The sequence below is a fragment of the Elgaria multicarinata genome, chromosome 5 (assembly GCF_023053635.1).
Source record: "Elgaria multicarinata webbii isolate HBS135686 ecotype San Diego chromosome 5, rElgMul1.1.pri, whole genome shotgun sequence".
NCBI classification, from domain to species: Eukaryota; Metazoa; Chordata; class Lepidosauria; order Squamata; family Anguidae; genus Elgaria; species Elgaria multicarinata.
Window position 1 is genome coordinate 8,230,451 of NC_086175.1, and position 23,778 is coordinate 8,254,228.

The 23,778-nt window shown below is 40.0% G+C and overlaps 1 protein-coding gene across 3 annotated transcripts; it reads right to left on the minus strand.

Moving 5' to 3' along the window:
• Positions 1-1,916: 1,916 nt before the first annotated feature.
• Positions 1,917-23,598, minus strand: WBP4 (WW domain binding protein 4). Of its 3 annotated transcripts, XM_063125979.1 has the most exons (11): positions 23,432-23,598; positions 19,370-19,795; positions 15,799-15,871; positions 13,431-13,493; positions 13,216-13,339; positions 12,430-12,600; positions 12,067-12,122; positions 9,600-9,666; positions 6,076-6,242; positions 3,240-3,445; positions 1,917-2,357 (listed from the first exon to the last, which is right to left on the minus strand). In XM_063125979.1, exons 2-11 carry the CDS (start codon positions 19,426-19,428, stop codon positions 2,150-2,152), a joined length of 1,194 nt encoding a protein of 397 aa, XP_062982049.1. In that variant the 5' UTR covers positions 19,429-19,795; positions 23,432-23,598; the 3' UTR covers positions 1,917-2,149. The 3 variants fall into 3 exon arrangements, with proteins under 3 accessions (XP_062982049.1, XP_062982050.1, XP_062982051.1); XM_063125980.1 differs by lacking the exon at positions 19,370-19,795 and having other exon boundaries at positions 23,432-23,597; XM_063125981.1 differs by lacking the exon at positions 23,432-23,598 and having other exon boundaries at positions 19,360-19,447.
• Between the last annotated feature and the right edge of the window lie 180 nt (positions 23,599-23,778).

Genomic DNA, 23,778 nt, shown 5'->3' on the forward strand with positions numbered 1-23,778 from the left:
TGCAACCCTATTATACATGTCAACTGAGAAATCCCATAGAGTTCAATGAGTTTTACTCTCAATTAAGAATACATAGGATTGCAGCCTAATTCTACAACTTGGGAGCAAGCCTCATCGAACTGAAATGAACTCCTGACTAAATATGCATAGGACGATTCTGTAAAACAAAGCTTTCCAAACTTTTCATGTTGGTGACACACTTTTTAGACATGCATCATTTCGCGACACAATAATTCAGTTTTACTAGCAAACCGGAGGTTTAACTAACCTCTTATAAGAGATACGGACACATACATAAATTGTAATAACGAAATGTATAGGGACACAACATATCTCATGAAAACCTTTCATTTATATTTTTAAAAATATATGATTTGCAAGATAATAACATACATTTCCAAGACTTTTCACATTGAACCAATTTTGTTGAGCTGCGATCGAGCGGCAGTTGAGACGGTGTTCTATCAAAAAACTGGGCCCATGGAATTTCTCGAATGCGTCACTTCAGGTGCAGCTGCGTCACCGGAAGTGACGCAGAATCATCTGTTTCGACCCGATTATGCATACTGCGCATGTGCAGTACCTGTATGATGCCTCGACCATGGTGTGCATACACGGATACGACGGAAGGGGAATATACTAGTGCACCATACTAATCGGCACCTTTGCTGTGTAAAAATGCATGCAAGTTGGTATTGCTTATTTCACGTAGGCTCAGAGGTTTCTCGTTATGTTTGCATGACACACCTACACACTGCAGCCGACACACTAACGTGTCGCGACACACAGTTTGGAAAGCTCTGCTGTAAAACATTATTTGCGACATGGAAGAAAAAAGTAAGCTTAAAAATCCACATAGAGTGAAAGCCTGTTTTTCACTGTGTAGCCCAGCAAGAAAGGAAATTTGGCACTTGTTTGTTGGCGTGATCACCACAGATTACACCTTTTCTATTCTCACTTTTCAAGTTTTACAGGAGTTGATCTTCAGTTTTCACTGCTTGCTATATGAACAGTGAAGAAAGAACAACTAGTTTCTCGGCAGTGAAACTAGTCTTGCAAGTAGAAAATAGCTAGAGAAGTCTCAGAAGGGGGTTCTGCCTCCCCTCGTAACTAAAAGCAAAATAACAAATGGTGCAAAACTAATTGTATATAAGTAATACACACACACACACACACACACACACACACACACACACACACACACACACTATGGAAGATTATACAGGTTGGTGCCTGAAGCTTAAGCAAAGAGTACACACAGCCCAGTTGTCTATTATTGCACTGCACAGATGCAAAAGTATGAGTGTGAAGCAGCAAATACTTTGCCCAAGGCCCACACAGAAAACCTTAGCAAAAGAAGGGATCAGCATAAATCTATATCCAGCAACATCAACCCATCCTTTTTCTGCTTTCAAAAGTTGCCAGTAAAAAGACAAGAAAGGAGTATACAGGTAACTGTCATAAGTACACCATAAAAATGCAGCAGGAAGGACAAAAACTTAATAAAACATGGTGCTTTTTATGGTGAAATATTGTGGTCTACATGTATACTACTACTTTCTGTCAAAGCAAATTAGAAAAGGTTTGATGCTAATTGCTGGTTCAAATTTCACAATTCTCTAAAATTAATTAAGAGCTGCAGGGTTACACATCTACTGATTGCCTTAAAAACCAAGAGGGGGTGACCCTTTTATCACCTTTTGTTAATCAATAATCCTAGAGAAACAGTAGCATACATATTACACTACTATTTTGAAAAGCAGCTGCCTTGAGATTTGTTTTTTCTCTCCCCAGCATTCACTGATGCTTACACCCTGAATGGGCACAACATAAGCAGTGAAGCTGCTGCATTCTTACTTCTCGTAGAAAATGACTCAATACAACAACATACAAGAAACACAAATTCAAATGGCATGGTATGTAAAAATAATATATTTACATGACTGCATAAATGAAATAAACTTTCTAGCAAACAAAAATAGCATCACCTCAAGAATAAGATATCTGATACAATTAATACGCAAGACACTTTTGAAGAACTAGAAGCTTGGTTTCTAACCATTTCTTGTAAAGAAATAGTTTAAAATATTTCTTCTTCACCCTTTGTCCTCTTCCACTGAAGAACCATCTAGACTGTGTAGTTAAAATGTTAGTGATCATTCAGTCTCTGTCGTATGTTTCTAGACTTTCCATTTTCAAATTTTCGCTTTTTGAAAACTGGTATCCCCTCTGTTGTGTCGCCAAGGGAAGTGACAGTTTTTTCTTTAAATACCACTTGGGCATCCTCTGGTACTTCCAGAACTGGGGCTGGCAGAGTGTTGCTCTCCATGTTGGGAAGTTCCAAATCTACTTTTTCACTGGGTGTAAAAATAAATTAAAAAAATTAATTAACAAGAGCAAGCTTCATTATTATAAAATACTAAAATGGCTTGATAAACTAGGAGCCAGTAAGGCATGTCAGATACAAGTCAAACAGAGCCCCCTGTCCTGCAGAAACTTTGTTCAACATTTACTCAAAGAGCAAGCTGAAAGACCAAAGTATTATGGCTAGCAGAAATAGAGTTAATTACATAAAATAGGCAACCTATAGATATGGAAGCAGGAAGCAAAATGTTTGGAAAAGGTGCTATAGGTGCTACTGCTAATTTTATACATCCCTAAGGATAATATATCAACCAAGAAAAATGCTACTTTGACAGTGATCGTCATGGAGTGTCTGCAAAACGCTGCAAGAGAAGTTCTTCATTTGCTTAAAAAATGCCCCACTGAGTTTGCCAGCATTCCTACAGCAAAGTCCTACTGAGTTCAACAGGACGTACTCTCACTTAAGTGTTTACTAGATTGCAGCCCTAATCTCTGTTCCTTAATTCTGCTGCTTCCTCCTTCTATCAAAAAGGAAAAAGGTACCCTGTAACTATTATATGTTCATAACATCTGCTGCAGGAGAAAGAAGTTTATTTTCTAACAAGAAGAGGCTAGAACCTGGTCTAAACACTTTGTATAGGATAGACCAGGGGTAGGCAATCTGGTGCCCTCCAGATGTTTTGTACTATAATTCCTACAATTCATGGCTATTGGCTATGATGGCAGGAATTTATGGAAGTGGCATCCCAAGCGTGTGTGTGAGTGTGAGTGTTTTTGTGTGTACCAGGTTGCTTATGCCTACTTTACATATTCTGGATTATTCTGACGAAAACAGCCTTTTTGTCCATGCAATTCCAGCTATTAGTAGAACTTACTATGGATCTTCTTCTTCTGTGATTTCCTCCCATTCTCCATAAGGCTTAGCTGTTTGAGATGCTGCCTGGGATGTTTCTTGAGGAACAGTTGCTGCTTCCTGTTGATCGATGCTTTCCCGTTTTACTTCCTGCCATTCTCCATAAGGGCTGAACTTTTTGGGTTTTCGAGGCTTTTCCTCTACTTCTTCATCACTTTCTGTTTTCCTCTAAATGAGAAGAAGCACAACAACATATTAATTCAATAATGCTATGTGGAGGACCATCCTTCACTAGGGCATCCCACCGCTACTAACACCAAAACGTGGAAGTCAGGCCAAGTAGGTTGTCCCTCCAATCACCATAGACTTACACCACTTTATTTAACATACCCTTACTTAAGGTAAAATGCTGGTCATTAGACTTAAGACAAACATAAGTAGAGTCATGTTGGATCAGGGTCCAAGAGTCCATCTAGTCCAACATTCTGTTCATACATTGGCCAACCACCTGCCAGGGGAAACCCACAAGTGGGACATGACTGCAATAGCATCCTTCCACTCACGTTCCCCGTAACAGGGTCATATAAGAGCAGGACGACAACGGCAGCTTTATTGTTGATTCCTTTCCTAATTATGCCTAACGCTTGCCTTGCTCACAGCAGCCACAAACTGGGTTGACACCTTTATCAAGCTGTCCACCGCAACCCCAAGATCTCTTTCTAGATCAATCACCTCTAGCTCAAATCCCATCAGAAGTTGGGATTTTTTTTGCCCCAACGTGCATCACTTCACACTTGCATACATGGAACCACATTTGCTGCAAATCAGAGGCATGAGTCTAGTAAACAAGGAAATAAAACAAATAAGCTTATTAACTTACAGTTACTGTTACTTTAAAACATGCCCTTTATTTGTTACGGTTATCACAAAGCTTTGGTGCAGCCAACATTCTATCACACTACCTAAACGAGGCTATAGAAGCTACAGTCCTAACCCTAACCACACCTAAGCCAGTTCCCCTATCAAGCTCCAACTAAGTTAAATCACTGGCCTGGCAATGAGGACTTGATATGTAGTCATCCCTGTGATGACATTGAGTACGATCCGGACCTTTAATGTAGTTCACCAGACTCCCCTTAAGGTCTTCAAAGTCTTCAATCTAGTCCAGCATCTGCTTTGGACCTCTACCAGCTGTTACTCAGGCCTTGGTTCTTCTTGAAAGCTGCTTTTGGAGTCTTCATCCTTATATTTGCCCCATGCTATTCCAACTTTCTGGTCTAGTTGAGTTGACGTCCTCCTCCTCCTCAATAACACACTCTTCCATGGGCACACTTCCCTGACGATAGGCAAATTCTCCCAGACAAACTACTCTGACATCTTTCAACAGCTCCTTATATCTGCTCCAATCAGAACCCTCCACCCAATTAGCTTTGGTGCAGCCAACATTCTATCACACCACCTCTTTTCAAACTCAGGATCAAGAGACAACTTTAGAGTATTTCACTATCTTCCAATCAGACAATACTAATTTGGATCCAACCTTCCCTTATATAAACCAGAACTTAGCTTCACCTTACCCTCTTAAAAGTAACAATAACAGCTAACTGACAACCATGAACATGCAAGCAAAACTTTTCCAGATTCCTACCACACTCTGATCACTACCCCTTTTCTGCACAATTTTTCCATTTACAATCTTTATTTTATTTTTCTGTCATTTGCAAGTGTGCACTTGCAAAGGAGAGAATTCCATCGCCACAAAAACACACACCCAAACCCATTCTGAGAACAAGCCATGCAGAACAAGTCATGGGTTCTCAGAGTGGTTTATGTGTAGTTGACAAAGCACACTGGATCATTTTCACCAAGTTAGGATGTCACAAGAAGCCACTGCAGTAATGCTCCGAAAAGGAGCTCCTTTTTTTGCTGCTTTTGCTGTAGACATTTGAGACATTATGGATAAGCCATTCTCAACAACGCTACTGTAAACCATGGGTTCTCAGGGTGGCTTGCTCGTGAAAAATAACTCACACTGAAATGTCCACATTGGGTTCAGACATCACAATAAGCCACATTGATACTAACAACGTTCACAACACACTGTGGCATACTATGTCGTGCAAATACAGTCAATGACTGGATTCGCACAATACAATAACCCACACTCAAGGGTTAAGCATGGATGGAACTGCGGATTGTTGTTATGTGAACCCAACCATGCTAACAAACCATGGTTTGTTAACCACAAACAATTCATGAACAAAACCTATGGTTTGTTGTTGAGTTGAGAACTGCGGGTTGTTTGCGTTTAACAAACCATATTATGTTAGCACGGCTGGGTTCAGAAAACTTGACAACCTACTTTTCAACAACAATCCACAGTTCAACCCATACTCAACCCTTGACTGTGTGTCATTGAATTGTCTGAACCAGCCATTGTACTGAATTACTTCCTATGTTAAGTGCAGAAGGTAATTCTTGAAAGTGCACCCATTACCTTGGAATTGTAAAACCAATGCAAAATCTCTATACAAAAAGAACTGAAATTTATCTCAGCCAAGTTCATCTGATAAGGGATACCTGCATCTTTACTCTAAATTGTTTTATTGTATTTATTTAATAGATTTATATACTGCTGTCTATATTTTAAAATATCTCTAAGCGGTTTAATCATGATCATATATGGCCAATCTAAGTAACCCACAGCATGGTCTGTAAATGTATTTAAATTTAGTAAAATTCCCCAGTTGTTCTGCCAACAAAAATTCAACTTTCTTTCTAAATTTGAGTAATCAATATGGTTTGATAAAAGATTTGGACTAACTTAACAAAAGCAGATGAGGGAAGGGATAAGTTACCCGGAAGTTTCGTTTTGGCTTTCGCAGTTCACTTTTACTTCCTCCCTTTTCAGCATCTGATTCAGCTCCTTTTGAATCCATTTCAGCGGTCTCTTCGGAACGGTTTTCATTTTGACTACTCTCACTTGAAGAAGACACAAAACCATCTGGCTTCTCCCAGGTTGATACTAGATAACACGGATAAGAACCGTTATTTGTGTACCACCTGTAAATTAATGCTATGTGAATCTGAAGCATCAGCAGTACAGTCACACATATACAAATATGGTAAACAGTATTGTGTTAAGCCAGCAAGATTAAGCAAATATTAAATGATCTGGTTTTAGGTTCAGTACAACAGACCAGTGTTGTTTTTGTAGCATGTAATTCCATCTATGGATCTTCAAAATCTATGTTTGCTGCTTTTGTTGATCTTCCATCAGCATTTGATTTGGTAAACAGAGCCAGACTTTGGAATAAACTGTGGGCCAAAAATATTGATAGGAAGACTTATTTTTCTAATCCAAGAGCTTTCTACCCATACAAATATGCAGGTACGCACTGATTCTCTCTCATTAGGGATAAGGCAGGGGTGTTTGTTAGACCCTTTCGTATTCAGTTTTTACATTAATAATACAGTCAATGAACTATCTCTGCCCAGCACCCCCATCCATACATCAGCATATGGTCTCTATCTTCTTATGTGCAGGCAATATGGTCTTGTTACCACTTACACCAGGGATGCACAACTATTTTGGTGCTATGAGTACATCTGGCAATTTGAGAAACTGTCCTGAGTAGCACCGCAAAATGACTGCCAAAAGACAAGTAACTCAACACACTAAACAACTCCTTTGAACCTACAGTTTTCAGCACCAATAAAACCCCATTTCACAGCAATCCCAGCTGCTCGTAAGAAAATGTTAGTTTTAAAAAATGTGGTAAGCATCAGGCACATATGTCAAGAATATGTCCAGTGGCGCACTGAAACCCATAGACACTATGTTGCTTATTCCTCCCTTACATAGTTAGAGATGTGTAGATTATTGAAAAAGATTGTAAAGCTGAATTTGTCAAAATCAATTATGATACAACTAAATTATGCGAGGCACACAAGTAGAATATTAACTTAGCTGCTTTTAGACTGATGGAAGTTTATACCTTCTTTACCTTCTTTACAACTAGGAGAGTCCAGTAAATGTCAATAAAAGTTGAAGCCCTTAAATTAGCTTTGTTTTTTTGTTGTTAAAGGTGATATTTAAACAGGCGTCTGAATTTATACTCACTGCAGTTGAGGAAATGGGCTTTATCTCTTGGAAACAAAATATTCTTACCATTTCAAATATGGGTTTTTCTACACCCTTTTTTATTGTCACTGGGTTATGATGGAGCAAAGTCAGCACTGTTGCAGCGTCTTAAAGATATTGAAATGCAGTCTCAAATGGCTGAAATCACAAGTTGCGCATCTAATAAGCTATATGTGCATTTAGCCCCTTCTTTCCTTAACCTTCCAAAATATCTGGTTGATTTACCCTCTATTAAGATGTGAACAGCCTTTTCCTGGGCAAAGTTAAATGTACTCCCCTTGGCAGACTGTATGGGGTACCTCCAGGGTATCCCCAAGGAAGCCAGAGGTTGTCCTTGCAACCTTTTAACTTTAGAAGACATCACTCACTTTATTTTAGAATGCAAAGGCTATTCAGACGTTAGGAAAATTTATATCACTCCTTTGCTAGTTCGGATGAAGGGAAGATCATCCCTTAAAAGGCTGTGTTTTTTATTGAATGATTTTAATACATATGTAACTTTTAGGACTGCTGAATTTCTTGAGCTGGCCCTGCTTTTGCGCACAAAGGCCAAGGGGATGAATGAATGTAACACATCTATGTGAAATTGTATAATGGCTGATTGCTAATTACAATAAACTTGACTTGGACTTGTATGGTGTTGAGATTGGAGGCTCAGTAAAACAGATGATCTGGAGGTTACATTCTAATCCTTCCTCCTAGTGCTCCAGCTGTTCTTCTTCAGCATAAAATAGGGCTACCATCAATGTTTGCCAGAGTGAACAGGGCACTTTTCTTTTATTTGAAAGTATTGATCAACATGCCTCACCACTATTTGGCTAAACTTTGCTATTTAGAACAAAAGAACTGGGGCGGCTGGACTTTTTCCAGTTTTGAAAGACTGGCTCATATTTCTCTCTCATTGGCTTTCTTTCAATGCAGTGAATCTAAGGCTAAAATTAGAGGTGTTACACCCATAAAATGCTAATAAAGATGTGAAAACCATTCAACTCATGTTTATAAGAGTGATAATTTTTCTCTAATTATTTTAATTTCTTGACTTGCTAGGAGCTAAGGAAGGAATTTACAAAATTACCCTACCAGACCATATCCTCTGCATATCTTGATGGCAGGTATGCAAATGTATCCAGATTTTAACATCTTTATATATGTGAGGTTCCAGCATTCTCTTCCCCTCCTTATTGTTTTATTATGATTTTATTAGAATGTAAGCCTATGCGGCAGGGTCTTGCTATTTACTGTTTTACTCTGTACAGCACCATGTACATTGATGGTGCTATATAAATAAATAAATAAATAAATAAATAATAATAATAATAATATTCATTATACATTCTTCTGGGAACTGTAAGCCAGGCCCAGAAAACAATTTCTTGTACCTTTGTTGGAAATAATATCTGACAGAACTTTGGCTAAGCAAATATGTAAACTACTTATGTAACTCATCAAGTAGCTTTATTCACTGTGGCTGTTAAAACAATTAGAGCAAAGGTCCTGAAAACTGAAATGGTTTGATTAGCTAGTTCAACTTTTTTTCTTTTCTTTTTGTGACTGTGTCTCTTTTTTTGGTAAAATTGTAAGAACCTACTTTTATATGCAATAAAATTGACTGACTACTCACAACATTAAAATCTAAAAGTTGTGGATATGAAGTAGCAGCATAAAGTTCAATATCAAGGATTAAAATTCCACATTTCAAAGGCCATGTTTCAGGGCTGAGTAACAGGCAGTGTTCTGAATGATTTGCCAACCAAAACCCAGGAATTGCGCCGGGGAATCACAGTCAAGGAATAAAGCCAGAAGTCAGAATCAAATAGACAGAGGGTAAGGCATTTTAAAATATTATTCCTCTTCAAAATGTTTTTGTTGACATCCATATAGGAGCCCTCATGTCTAAGTCAGCCCTAACAAGAGTAACTTGTTCCTGTGCTTGGTACCAGAAGTGTTCCAAGTGTGAATATTGAGCACAGAAGTGACATTTCTGTAAACAAAGTGTAATGAACTAAAATTACTACATGGAAAACATTCCTCTGTAAGAAATAGCATGCAATCCATGGGCAAGTCATGAAGACTAGACAGCCTTACATCTTGCTGTATTTATAAACACTAAAAGCCACAGCCAATAATTTCTTACCAAAATACCCATCATGGTTGTATACTATTTCCTGCAGAGGAATGCTTTCTGTGTAGGAAATTTTGTCACACTGGAAGCAGCCAGAAGAAACCCTTGTAACTTACTGCCAGATTCTGTATTGTAGTAATAGGTGCGACCATCTTCACTTGCTCCTTCAATCCACTGTGCTGTCTGACAAACACACAGGAAAGCCAAAACAATCAGTGAAAATTAACCAAAAATTCAAGCAAAATTAGGGTTTCACCACTAATGATAACACTGTGATTTACCTAACCCATCAGAAATGAAATAAGGCTAATTTTATCTGTGTGCTTTTAAAAAGAAAATGATCTCTAATCCTCTCATTAAAACACCTTACATTTAATCCTTTCCTGGTAAAAATACTATTGTGAAGTCCAATATGAAGTTCACAGTATGTAGCCTTAGAAATTACTCTTATGGGTGAACGTACCTCATCTATAGTACACAAATGTGCTTCTGATCCTATCCATTTAAATTTGATAAAATAAATAAACCCAGAAAGGTCCTTCTCTACACTTTATTGTGTATTATTCAGCATATTGAGCGTAGATCGCTCAATAAAAAAATCCTAGATCAGGCTTCCCCAATATGGTGCCTTCTAGAAGTTTTGGACTACAATTCCCATCACCCCTAACCAATATGGCTAATGGTCAGGGATGATGGGAGTTGTAGTCAAAAACATTTGGAGAACATTATGTTGGGAAACACTGCCCTAGATAACTAAGCCATCTTTTCATCTTTGACTTAATCCAGCCTTCCCAAATCTGGTGCCCTCCACTTGTGATGGACTACAATTCCCATAGCTCCCAGTCTGTGAATTTTGGGAGTTACAATCCAACACATGTGGAGGGCACCAGACTTAAAAGGCTGGATCAATCATTTGAAGGCTAAATATGTGGAACTTCATTTACTGGCATTTGTCCCTTGTTACCCTTGCCAATTTCATCTCTCTACTCCTTCATTTCCCCCACACTGTCCACATTTAGAGTGTAATCTCCTCTAGGCAGAGATATATCCTTTTTTGGTTATATAAGCTCAAGGTACAGTATACATAATGAGTAATACTGGCTATCTGTACAGTAGGCAACATGATAAAATGATGTTGTATTACACCATGGAAATTGTAACAAAAAAAAAGAGTAATCTAACAATGGCAGGTATTATTCAGATAAAGGTGACTCTTCCCAGAATCTGAAATCCATTGCAAAAAACAAGGTTTACCGAAAATTTGGCTACATTACTAGATCTCTTCTTTTCTCCCCTCTGTCTCCCAATCACAGTACAACAACCAATGGTGTACTCCATGGCTTTTAATATTTGGCAATGTATTGACCCCCCTCTACTATATTTGACATTTGGAATATCTCCACATTTTTTCATTACATTGGGGTAATGTAAAATACAAGCTATTCCTCCCCTGTAGAGGCAAAAGTTTCTCTCAGCCCTAGAGAGTAAAGAAAACAAAGCATTAGCTTAAAAGGAGTTTTGGAAAAGCTAAGAAATAAAATCTAGGTTTCAATATTAACTGCACAATCCTATTAAGTCTATTAAAGTTAAGTAGTGTGTATAGGATTGTAGCCTAAGGTAAGTGTGTATAGGATGTAGTCTAAATATGATATAATACACTGGAAAATAGATTTGATTCCTATTCATGCATTTAAGACACATGAATAAGGTAAGTACGGTGAATAGGAAAAGCGTGATGAAAAGGGCAGCAGGGCCATGCTTTTAACTCTACCCTTGAAGTTCTGGCACTCCTCCCATTCTTGCCATGTTTAGCATTAACTTCTGAAGCAGGAAGCTTCCTAATTATGCAGAGTTCTAAATTGCATGAGGAGCACTCCACTTTAAAAGCTAAGCCAACAGGGTCAGCAATGGTGCAACTTTGCAGGCAGGGCTAAATGCAGTCCCACTCCCCCTTTCACAACACTTACCATATTCACGTGAGCTACTATTGCCATGTGAAATAAAACCATTGTACTTTAAGTTGCTCAGTAAATTAATACAAGTAAAAACATCACTAATACAAGTTAACTAATGAACTGTCTATCAGTACAAGACTCAGGATTTGCTTCCTTACAGTTGTAAATGGGAGCCATTCATTTCTGCAAGCAAATGTATAACAGCTGTAACTGGAAACACATCTGACAGGGAAACAAAACTAGGATCAGCCCCAGACTATAAGTCAATAGTTGTTTCTATTGCAACCTGTAAACCTCTCCAATGGAAGGAGTGACAGTGATGGATGGCAAAAAGGGTAGCATCTCCTGAGCCATCCAGCATGCTCTTCTGAACTCACAGCAACTCCTCCTCCAAATGTGTCACCCCTGTAGCCTCAGCTTTCAGAGTGACCAGTAGCTCTTGGGTCAGTTCGGAGAACGAGGACGATCAGGGACTGCAATAGCCCCTACAATGGTAAGGGAAGCAGCTAAGGATCCAAAGGCCTTCCAGTGTGTGTATGTCCTTATACAGGAGAGGAGGAGAAATTATGCTGGGAACCCAGAACAACAATAAGAGAAAAACAGGACTTGCTTTTATACATTTAATTACCATTTGGGATTCTTGAGAGTTGTCTTGAAATCCTTCTGGTTTCTCCCATTGTGATTCTTAATAATAAAAAAAGAAAAAAACAGGGTTCAGTTCTGTCTGCATTTTGAGAAACCATTCTGACATATTATGAATGACATATATAAAAGTATATGGTGAACACCAATGGATAATAGTCTGGAGTAAAAAAAACCGGAAAGAAAACTGTGGCCAAATATTACTTTATCTAAGGACCTTTCACTTTGGACTGCATACATTTATTTTATTCTGATGGGAAAGGTTAGAAACGACAATGAGAGAATGGAAAAAAGCCATGTTTCCAGATTCCTAAATACTTAAAATTTCAACTCCTTGCTACTCCTTTACCTCCCGATATAGTGTTGTAATAATACATGTAGCCTTCTGGAGAAAATCCTTGCACCCATTCCTTTGTTTCATTTGATGAAGTTTTGGTGGTCTCTCTTTCTTTTTTTCTCTTTTCCTTCTTTTCTTTCTTTTCTTCTTGCTTTTTTGGTGTTGAACTCTGACCTACAGATTCTGAAACGAAGTTCCAGATTCAAAAGCAAACAAACACACAAACCTCACAACTTCCAGAATTGGTGCTCTGTTCTAGAATAAACAAATCCCGCAACTGTTAAAAGACTGAAAATATCAATGACTTATTTTACTTGTAAATTCTAGTGTAACTATGAGAAACAGCTCCAGCAACTGAGCGGCCTCCTTTTTCAGGACACTCTACCTGGTGAATATCTAATGCATCTCTCACAAGAGAATGGTTACTGCTCCTGCATTCTTCATTGACAATGGCATAGAGGCATTTTAATTTTTGTGAACCGCCCAGAGAGCTTCGGCTATTGGGCGGTATAAAAATGTAATAAATAATAATAATAATAATAATAATAGAGGGACGCAACAGACTGAATGCTGCCAGCACCATGCAAAATTACTGAAGGTTGATTGGCAGTTGCTAGAGGTGCTGGTGGAGCTGTGCAGTTGCCAGGCATTCCGTGGGCACTCCTGCCTTCATTGTTATTTCTAAACTACCACTGGACTGCTGCTGCTGAGTGAGGGTAGAATATTTGTAAACTTGTATTGGAGCAGGCAAGATAGCTCAAGCTAACTGTTCATTGCTTTGGCTATTTCGGATCCTACCTGCCTTAACTCCAAGCCTTTTCAAATCTTCTTGATAAGCCTTCATTGCAGCTTCCTCCATGGCTGCAAATTCCTTTGACATTTTTTCCTCTTCTTTTGCCTTTTCCAAACTTTTTTTTTTAATCTATGATTGAAAAAGTAAAAAAAAAATGGTTGCCATAATACTGGAATTTAAAATAGTATGTTTAGGTTAAGCAACGTCACATTTGAATTACCTCACTAATTTTCTTAGCGACATTTTCCTTATGGTTCTTTCCTCTTTCATGAAAGTCTATGCTCTTTAAAAGAAAAAGAGACATGATTAAAATTCATAGAAACATGAGTTGGAAGGAAACTATTTCCAATTGAACACAAACGAAATATGAAAACAAAGATTTGGTTAAGGATAAGTGCACCCATCAGAAAACTAGAGTTCAAAAAAATACAAGAGGTTTAACTTTTAAAGTTAGTGTGCTGTGTTCCATATGAAACTGTCCAAAACCTGAACATGGCGTCAGAAGCCCTGCTCCATGTGCTCCCGCTTTCATCAGAAAGGCAGGTAGTATCAATGAAGGGACTTTTCCATGGTGGCAGCTCGCTTATAAAATCCCCTCTTCAGGAAGACTTTTTTCAGGCACTAAATCAATATCCTTTAATTCACTTAAGCATTTTAGTTGGCTTTATGGCAGTGCCAACAAGGTTCTATACAAGCAGTGCATGTCTACTCAGAAGATTCAGAGTTCAATGGGGCTTACTCCGAGTAAAGTACTGTAGGATTGCTTCCCAAGACCCTTTATTTCACTGCTTTTTATCCTGTTTCTGTCTTTTACATTTACAGCCCTTTTAATCTGCTCTTTTTATTTTCTTGTTCTAATTATTGTTAAATTGTTTTATTTTATTTTAACTGTTTTGGAAATTTGTTTGTAAATTCAAATGTAGGTTAAGCATAATTTAAATAAGAACATTGTAATCAATAAAAAAAATCCAGAAGATAATAGTGAACATTAATACAGAGGGTTGCATAAGTGAAGTGCTCTGAGGTTTAGGCTTATATATTAAATATATAAGACAAAAAATGGGAAGATGGAAATATAGATTCCATTTACTTCCAATCAGAATGTTCCTTGAAACGTTAAATGATTTAAATAGAGATCGATCACATGTATGGCACTTTAAAATGGCAATAATGCTGAGCACTGAACTGAATACAACCCCCAGAGCATTGTAGCCAGGAAGTATATGGAGAAAGCATAGCAACAGTTTAATTGAGTTAAGCTAGTGAATACAGATTTATCACCAAGTGGTAATTTAAGTTTATTTCCGAGATACAAAAGGGTAGTATGGTTCCCCTCAGCACTTGAAAGATAAAGGAGGTGAACGCTGGTGCTCGGAAAATTTATTGTGCTCTACTTGTTTTGGACATGTCTCCTCCTTAGGAGCTATAAATCAAACAATTAAAAATAAGAATAGTATCTTATAGACAACACCCTGTTTCTTATTACAAAGTTCAAGGTACTTATCTATGGTAGAGTTTCACACTGTAAACAATTTCAAAAATCAAATCTCACTTTAACAAGACATGAAATTGCCCCCTATTCTGACTTCTAAATAATAATAGTAAAACCAGGATCATTTTACATTTACATAACCTTTAACAAATTCATTCCTTACATAAACCACTGTTCTCCCCACAAACACAGGCATGAACTAACCTGTGTATAGCCATTAAATTTCTCTAAATTTTTAACTCTAAAACAGGCAATAATTCCTTTATCTGCAGTATATATAACTCTCATATCAGATGCAAACTTGAAATGTATCTTATATATCCCAGGTGATTTAAAGCTAAACTAGACCCCGGTGAACCTCAAGCACTGCTCCTGTTGTGACGTAGAGCCAACATTTCACATATATGCAATCAATTAGTGCTGTATACATTTTGCTGCCTCTTTTTTAACCCAGAGAGTTGAAGTCCTCATTGAGCCCATTAGGCCACATACTTTTTAAAGAGATGATCCAGATAAGTTACAGGGTGTTGTCTATAAGATACTATTATTTTTATTTGTTTGATTTATAGTTCCTGAAGAAAGAGACAAAGAGCACACATAGAAATGTGTAGAACACAATACAGTTACTTTTTGTTTCCAGTCTATGGTGCTTTTCCCTCTTTACTCCTGTTTCTTTTTCCCCTCAGCACCTGCCAGGATAGTGCAGCTGACTGGCTTACCAAAATTTTGCTTTTTTGGTAGGGGGTGGGGGAGCAGCCGTAGGGAAAACTGAAGAAGAAACTGAAACTTTTGAATTAGATAACAGGGTTAATCAATAAATCTGGATCCCAGATAAACATGGAGTTTGCTAGGATTTAGCTACTGCTCTGTTGCCAAGGGAGGGTGATGCCAACGGAGTGCAATGCAGCAGAGGATGTGTACGGATTGTGTTCCTTGTCTCCAGACAGAGAGACAGAAACAGGGAGTGAGTTACCACTATTCACTCTACTTATTTCCAAGGCTGCATTGACCTACTGACCAAAATTAATCTAAGCTATAAAATTCAAATTACTGTGCTTCTGAACCATTTAAAAGTACAGTAGGTAGACCATCATACAGGCTTGTTGTCAGCTATCCAGCATTTGCAGTAATCACAGAATTTCTTGGGTTGAGATTTCCAGTAATCGGCCCTAGAAAAGAGAAATTGGAAACAGCAGGTCTGCACATTTGAAAATGAAACGCAGTTTTGCAAGAGCTGTTTAAAAAGTTTGCAATCTATCATACAGAGAATGGGATTTGGTAAACGTATTTGAAATAAACAGGCACTACAATAAGCAGAGAGGGTTTCTCATTAAGCACAACGGATAGCTTATATAATAATTATTGGGCAATGTCAAAAGCTTCTACACTGTATAAATAGTTCCAACTTTCAATCATCATCAAATATGTAATATTTAGTATTTTACAAATAAAGTCAACATTTGTTTATCGTGTGCAGTGAGAACATTACCATCTCTTTCCCTCTTATCCATTCATAACTATGCTAGGATGGGCAACTCTTTCTTCCTTGGTTTAAGTAGTCCTTTATCCCAGAATTACTCCAGGTAAGGCTTGCAAAACCACTGTCTCACTGATTACTCAAATATATGCATTATTTCCTAATAAGGGCAAAAATAAAGGGTTTATAAGTATAGAGGTAGCATCTGACATTATCTTCATTGTTTTTATATCTGCATTTATATTGGCATGTTAAATAAATTAGATGATTTCATACCATTTTACAAACATCAAACAGCTATTTCCTTGACATTTTGATAGAATCAACCCAGGAACAAACAGGAGGTATGTTATGGGTATGCAAAAACTGGCCTCAAATATATCAAGATTATATTTCAAGCAAAAATCTTTAAACTGCTAAAGTGATATGCTAAAAACTGCTAAAGTGATAAAAATATTTTTTTTAAAAAAAAAATTCAATTTTCTCAACATTGAAATGTTACAGAAAGCTGGTTTATACACCAAACTATGCTCAATGCTCAATGACTGGGTTTGGATGAAATGGTAAACAACAGTGGGTGAAATAGCCAACAGTTGGTTGTGTCGTCTGTTGGGACTTTTTCACTCCATGGTTGGTTATTCAGTGGAAATAAATAACATAAGTAACCAACACTTTGCAGATTTGATTATTGGAACAAGTATTGGTTATCGTGTCATGTGTCGGGCACCGCTGACTATTTTGTTGCACATAGTTGCTTATTTTTGGAGACTACAGAATCGCCTAGCAAAAGCAATCAAAGTGGTGGCTGCCGCTCTAGCCAGTGCAGAACTTGCCATGGCTGATGGGATACCAGCAGGAGGGTGGGGGATATGTCAATTAAACACCCAACTGACTACTAGTCAACTCAACATTGGCCTTAATCCACACCATGGTTAATCATAATCATGTTGTGTGGGGCTTACCCTCTTGATAAACAACCGTGGAGTTGACTATTAACCTACCATTGACTATTGTGTTGTCCTAACGCAGCTTATGATTAACCCAGTTGGTTTCATGACATCTCTTGTATGAAGTTTGTGTTGTTGCCCCAAATTAATTTCAATTGGATACCATTTTTTTATTTCTAACAACCTTTGTAATAAGTTTAGTCCTAACATTCAATTGCCCTCAAAATTTCATCAAACCTGGTTAAACACAGCAGCTCCAAGATCCAGTTTATGCTGGTATCGAGGTAGTGTTAGCCATCTTGCCATCCTTGTTCTTAGGGTCAAAGCTTCTGACCTGATTCATATGTAACAACCCAGGATATGTGTTGAATGTGGTTGGTGTTGAATTGTGGGTTATTACATGGTTTAACTGTGGGTTGTAAACGACAAACAACCTAGAGTTCACAACCCAACAACAATGTATGGGTACTTTCCAGGGTTGTTCATGTGAAACAAGCCATAGTTAAACCATAGTTAAATTTGAGCTATGATACCCCAGAATCTTGGATGCAGATATAACATAACTTACGATCTGCTTTAGCATCAGTATGTGTGATCCACCTCCAAGAAATGCTAGCTTAGTGGAAGCCTGGGATGGGGCCTTTTCTGTGGCAACATTCCTTCCTAGACTGAATCCCTCTTTGTTTTGTTTTAGGAGGCTCTGTGCTGCTTGAACTTTGAATTATTTTAAATGAAATGAACTCCACTCTTTGCTTTTATAAATGGCTATCTCTTATTTTTAATACAAATAATACTGTTTTCAGGTTTTAAAATTGTATGTTGACTTGGGGCCCTTTTAGGCCAAAAGGCAACTCATATGTACTATTATAAAATAAAATAAAATAGCAACATGAACATTACTTGAAAAGAGCCCCCTCTCCCTACGTTTTATACAGTAGTTCTAATTCTCATGAAAGCATTTTTGTAATATAGTGGGGCTGTTCGCACAACATGACAACCCACTGGTAAGGCTCTGGCACACGCAGCCCGCCATTTTGAATATACAACCCTTGCTCGCGATTGTTGTGTCATGTGAACTCAACTAGTGTGAGTTATGTGAAGATTAAATGCTTTGATAGCACATGGTCTGTTGTTTAACCTTTGCATAACATCCAGAATGTTAATATAGGTTAGTTGTAATGTCAATATAACTCACCAATTTAATGTTGCTTGTGGTTGGGGAAAGAGGAGGATTTGTTAACATTCTGGATGTGTAACCTCCACAAGCAGTTATGAAAACTGGAGGCGTGTAGCTTAACCATTCAGTTATCACTCTATTATTGTAAACCATTTGAGTTTGGTTATTTTTAATGTATTTATGGTGTTTTTATTAGTGTTGTACCCCGCCTCGATCCAGAGGGAGAGGCGGGTATCAAATATTTATTATTATTATTATATTATTATTAACAATTTGTTCAGTTTTGTTAATTACTTATGCTTGATTATTGTTAAATAATTTGAGAGTTATACTATAAATTATATAAAATGTTTGTTCACTTATGATAAATTACATAAAATATCTGTTTACCACCCGAGTTTCTTTGATATCACAAACTGTGGCAGCCATAGAGGTACTAATCAGAGCCCCCGCGATATCTTGAAATTGTGGCCTGGTTCTCAAGAGCACCACATTTCTTGGTTGAGGCGGGCAATGCGGTGGCGGCAGCAATGGTAGCAGGTGAGCAGTGAGAGGGGGGAGAGGGAGGTGAGTCCGAAGGACTCATGGCCGGCCTTGCGCTGGCTTTCCCAGAACGGCAGGAGGGAGGACCTAGTGCTGTTCCGAAGTGGCCCAAGACACCCTGAAGCTTTGGTGCTGATCAACTTCAGTTTCGGGGCACCTCGGGCTGACACGGAACCAATTCGGAAATGAGGTGAGGCGGGCCTAATCAGCCCACCTCATCTCGATTTTGAGGAGTCGGCCCGAGGCGGTGCACAGCCCTAATAACAATCTGGCCATAGAGCCATGTTCCCACGCTGTGGATCTGGCTACTCCCACCCCAGCCCTACCTACACCTTCTCTTTGCTAGGGGCATGCCCCTCGGCCATCATGCCCACCACTCCTCTCCAGTCATTCTCCTTCCCCCCAGCCCCCAAAGACCGTTGAAAATATCCGGAAGACAAGCTGCCATTGCTGTTGTGGTAGCCTTCATCCTGGCAGCAGTGGATGATGGTGCAGATATTTATTTATTATTACATTTATATACCGCTCCATAGCTGAAGCTCTCTGGGCGAAGGATGCCCTCCGTGTGAGGATGCCCTCCATGTGAGGCCGCAGTGTCTAGGCGCCCTTCTGTCTGGTCATCTCCTGTTTGCTGATGCTGGGGGCCCTTCAGCTGGTCCTCCTGGACTTCCCCCAGTCTTTGTTGCCCATCTGATACATGGCCAGCGTGACTGAAGGAATGGTGGCCAGGAGCATGGCAGTGGATGTCCTGCACAGGATCCTGATGCTGGCAACAGCTGAGGACCTGCTGGAGCAGTGCAATATGGTCCACCACTGGGTGCTTCCTCGGACTGACGCCATCTGGGCAGAGATGCATAATTTGGAGGATTGGGACGATGAGTACTTCTGAGGCAGCTTCTGCATGTCCTGCATGATGTTTGAACAGCTGGTGGCTGAGGTGACCCCGATTCTGCAGAGAGAATTCACCGTGATGAGGCCCTGTATTCCAGTCTCCCGTTGTCTTGCCATGATGTTGTACAAGCTGGCCTTCAACATGGACTACCTCCCCTTTCTACAGTCTTCTGGGTGGGCAAGTCAACTGCCTGTCAAATCTTCTGGGAGACTGTGAGGGTTTTAAATGAGTTGTTCCTCGATTAGGTCATCTGGGTGGGGGATGAGAAGAACAAACGGGGATTCCGGGCCCTGGGCTTCCCGCGGGTGGTGGTGGTGCTAGACTCTACGCACATGCACATCCTGCCCCCCCACATGGAGGAATGAATACTACAGCCATAACCACTACTACAGCATGGTTCTGCAAGCTCTGGTAGATGCAAAGGGGAGGTTCCTGGGTGTGTTTGCAGGGTTGTTGGGACGGAGTCACAATATGGCCATCTTCTGGAATTCCCCCCTGGCAGACAAGCTGGCCACAGGATACTTCTCCTCCTCTGGCCCAGCATCTGTATGCAGGCATCCCGTGGTCCCTCTGGTTCTGGCCGACCAGGTGTTTGCCCTTCAGGTGCCTTTGCCCAATGCGAAGGTGCCTCGCCTTTGTGACTAATACGGCAAGCCTTTCCAATGCCCAAATGGCCATGTGCCCATTTCTGTAGGTGCTGACGAATAGTAGCTTCTGATAGTGCTACTGCTTCGAAAATTGACTGTGTGAAGGGAAGAGGCACCTTGGTTTTGTGCTGGAGAAGTGGGGACTCAGGGAGGGCTGGCTGAGGTTCAGCTGGTGATGGGGGGCTGGGGTTGGCTGCGGTGCCTGCATGAACCCTTTGGCTGGGCTTTGCGTGAGGCTTGGGGAAGTGGATGCTGGAAGAGGGGCGGGTGGAGATGAGGGCTGGTGTAGCATCACCAGGGTGACTAGCTGAGTGGCCATGCAGCGATGAAGGGGCATTGAGGGTGTGGTCAAAGTGGGTGGGGGAGGCATGAACGTGGAAAGGGGCATATTTTATATATATGGGCACTTGGCTGAAGTCCGGTGCTGTGATCGGAGACAGAGGGGATGGTCCACAGCCGCCGAGGAGCCAATGGGGCGTGAGAGGTGTGTTTTCCTGTTGTGTAGATGTTGGCAGCCATGGATTTTGGGCCATGGTGGCTGCTGGGATAGCACCTGGAGGCCTGAGGAAGGTGGGAGGGAGGGGAAAAGGGTGTGGGGGGAATGTCACTCAACCACCATGTTGACTATTATTGTACTCGACTGGAGCCACAGCCGCTCGATGGGGGCAGGGCAACATATCATGTGGGGAGTACCCACAAAATAACGCACTGTGAGTTTAGCTTCCCCCTCTGTTGACTAAAGGGTCATCTGAACTCACCTCATGGCTTCTATTCCTGAGTTGTTCATGGTTAATAACTCATACTTAAACCATAGTGCAGTATTTGCATGTAATGACAAGTCATGATTCAATGACAACCCACGATTCCATAGTCAGAGTTGTCACTCTGAGTGAACCAAGCCAAAGAGTATCTCTTAGGTACAGGTTGATTTGGATTCTTCAGGTCAAAACACATAATCACAAATTCCTCTTAATGGCTTCAAAACTTTTTTGAAATCTCCCTGATTAAATCTAATTATGTTTGTAAAGAAACTCCTCCATTCCATTTGTTTAAAGCATGTTTTAACCTTGAAAACTACATACATGGGCTTCCATCATACCCACCTTTTTCTCCACACTGCCATTTTTTTTTAACGCTGGCTGGCCAAAAGCTTGCATACTACTTTGCGACCCTGGCTGGTAATTGTATTACTTGTAATACTATAAAACTGTAATATTTCTATTACTTTAATATTCCTGTATGGAAGTTTTCTATTGAAGGTACCTCCAGATGAGGCTTTATTGACCGTTGCCCTGCCTCATTCACATAATTTTGCAACTTTCCACTCATAATCCTTCCATGTTTTCTCACCATTTCTGTGTTTTCTTAATATGAAAAATTTGTTAAGGAAAAAAAGATGTAATAGCTGCACAATGCCTCCTGATTGTTAACACTATGACCCTTGTTTCGGAAAGCACCTGGATCTCACCACAACTACTACTGCTGACTCCATTTTCACTTTCAAAGCTTGCAAAAAGAGCTTGACCTGTACAACTACTCATTAGTGGGGCACCCATGTAGCCTAGCCATCCTGGAACTACTTGTATATATAATAAGGTCCACCTGTGCATATTGCATGACCTTCCTTTTCTTACATTAGATGGCAAGCAGAATGTTGTTTCAAGCTGAAACAACAGAGAGGTCTGCCTGGCGCCTACACTGTATTCTTTTCATCGCCAGCTGAAGACCTTTTTATTTTCTCAGTATTTTAACACCTAAATTTAAACTTTGCTGTTTTAATTCTTTATTTTAATCCTATATAAATTTCTGCTGTGTGGTTTTATCCTGGTTGTGCTTTTTATGTTGTATTTTGTATTTGGGTTTTTAGATTGTTGGATGTTTTATGATGTTCTTAATGGTTTTAATTAAGAACAAAATTAAGAACATCCAGGTGGCTACCAGGAGGAGGGCCTTCTCTGCTGTGGCACCCCGACTGTGGAATGAGCTCCCTAAGGAGGTTCGCTTGGCACGTACATTTTATTTTATTTTATTTATTTCATTTATATACTGCCCAATAGTCGAAGCTCTCTGGGAGGTTCACATGCTTTTAGACGCCAGGTGAAGACCTTTATATTCTCCCAGCATTTTAACAGTCTATAAAAATTTTTAACTCTGTGTTTTAAATTTGTAATTTTGCATTGCTGCTGTTTTTATCTGGTTGAGCTTTTATATTGTTTTATACTGTTGTTTTATACTTTGAATGTTTTTAATTTTTCTGAACTGCCCAGAGAGCTTCGGCTATTGGGTGGTATAGAAATGTAATAAATAAATATATTTTTGTGAACCGCCCAGAGAGCTTCGGCTATTGGGCGGTATAGAAATGTAATAAATAAATAAATTTTGTGAACCGCCCAGAGAGCTTCGGCTATTGGGCGATATAAAAATGTAATAAATAAATATATTTTTGTGAACCGCCCAGAGAGCTTCGGCTATTGGGCGGTATAGAAATGTAATAAATAAATATATTTTTGTGAACCGCCCAGAGAGCTTCGGCTATTGGGCGGTATAGAAATGTAATAAATAAATATATTTTTGTGAACCGCCCAGAGAGCTTCGGCTATTGGGCGGTATAAAAATGTAATAATAAATAAATTTTACCCTGTGAGTGCAGCCTTCCAGATGGTTTGGACTATAACTCCCAGCGTTATGGACCACTGACCACGCAGGTTGGGGCTAATGGAAATTGGAAGCCCAAAACATTTGGAAGGCACCAGAGGCTGGGAAAAGCTTGCGTGACGTGTTATATCCGTGAAGGTTCATACACACGTGCAGAGCCAGCGCCTGAACAGGAACACGCGTGTGTTGATGAGGTAGCCCATAGGGCAGTACTGCAGTGAGGTAAGAAGACTCAGCTCTGAGGAAAGCGTGCTCACCTGGGCGGCGGAGCCCTGACGAGAGAGATGGACTCCCAGACTGGGAAAGGAAGATGGTGGGAACTGCCCCGACTCCCTTCTCCCCCCCCCCTCACGTTTGCCTCAGCCCTTCCCCCACCCTGACCAGCACTTACATTTCCTCTCCTCCTCTTGCCGCCCTTTTGCAGACTTCCCAATTCGAGCCCGCCGGGATCCTTTTTCGAATAACCCGGAGAAAAGCAAGCCGGGCGGGGGCAGGGGGGACGGGAGCAGCGCCTCTTTATCACCTCAGGACGCGACGAGAGGCTACGGGAGCCGAGGCGGCCCAATACCATTCGCGGTCTCGTTCACCCTCCCCGTGAGGAGAAGAACTCGAGCGAAATAGAAAGGAGGAGGAGGAGGAGGAGGGGGGGGAGCACGAGCGCTGCTCGGAGGGGAGAGAACTCGGTGAGTAAAGTTGGGGAAGCTCTTATCGGCCGTGGGTTCGAGTCCCGCGTCGGGG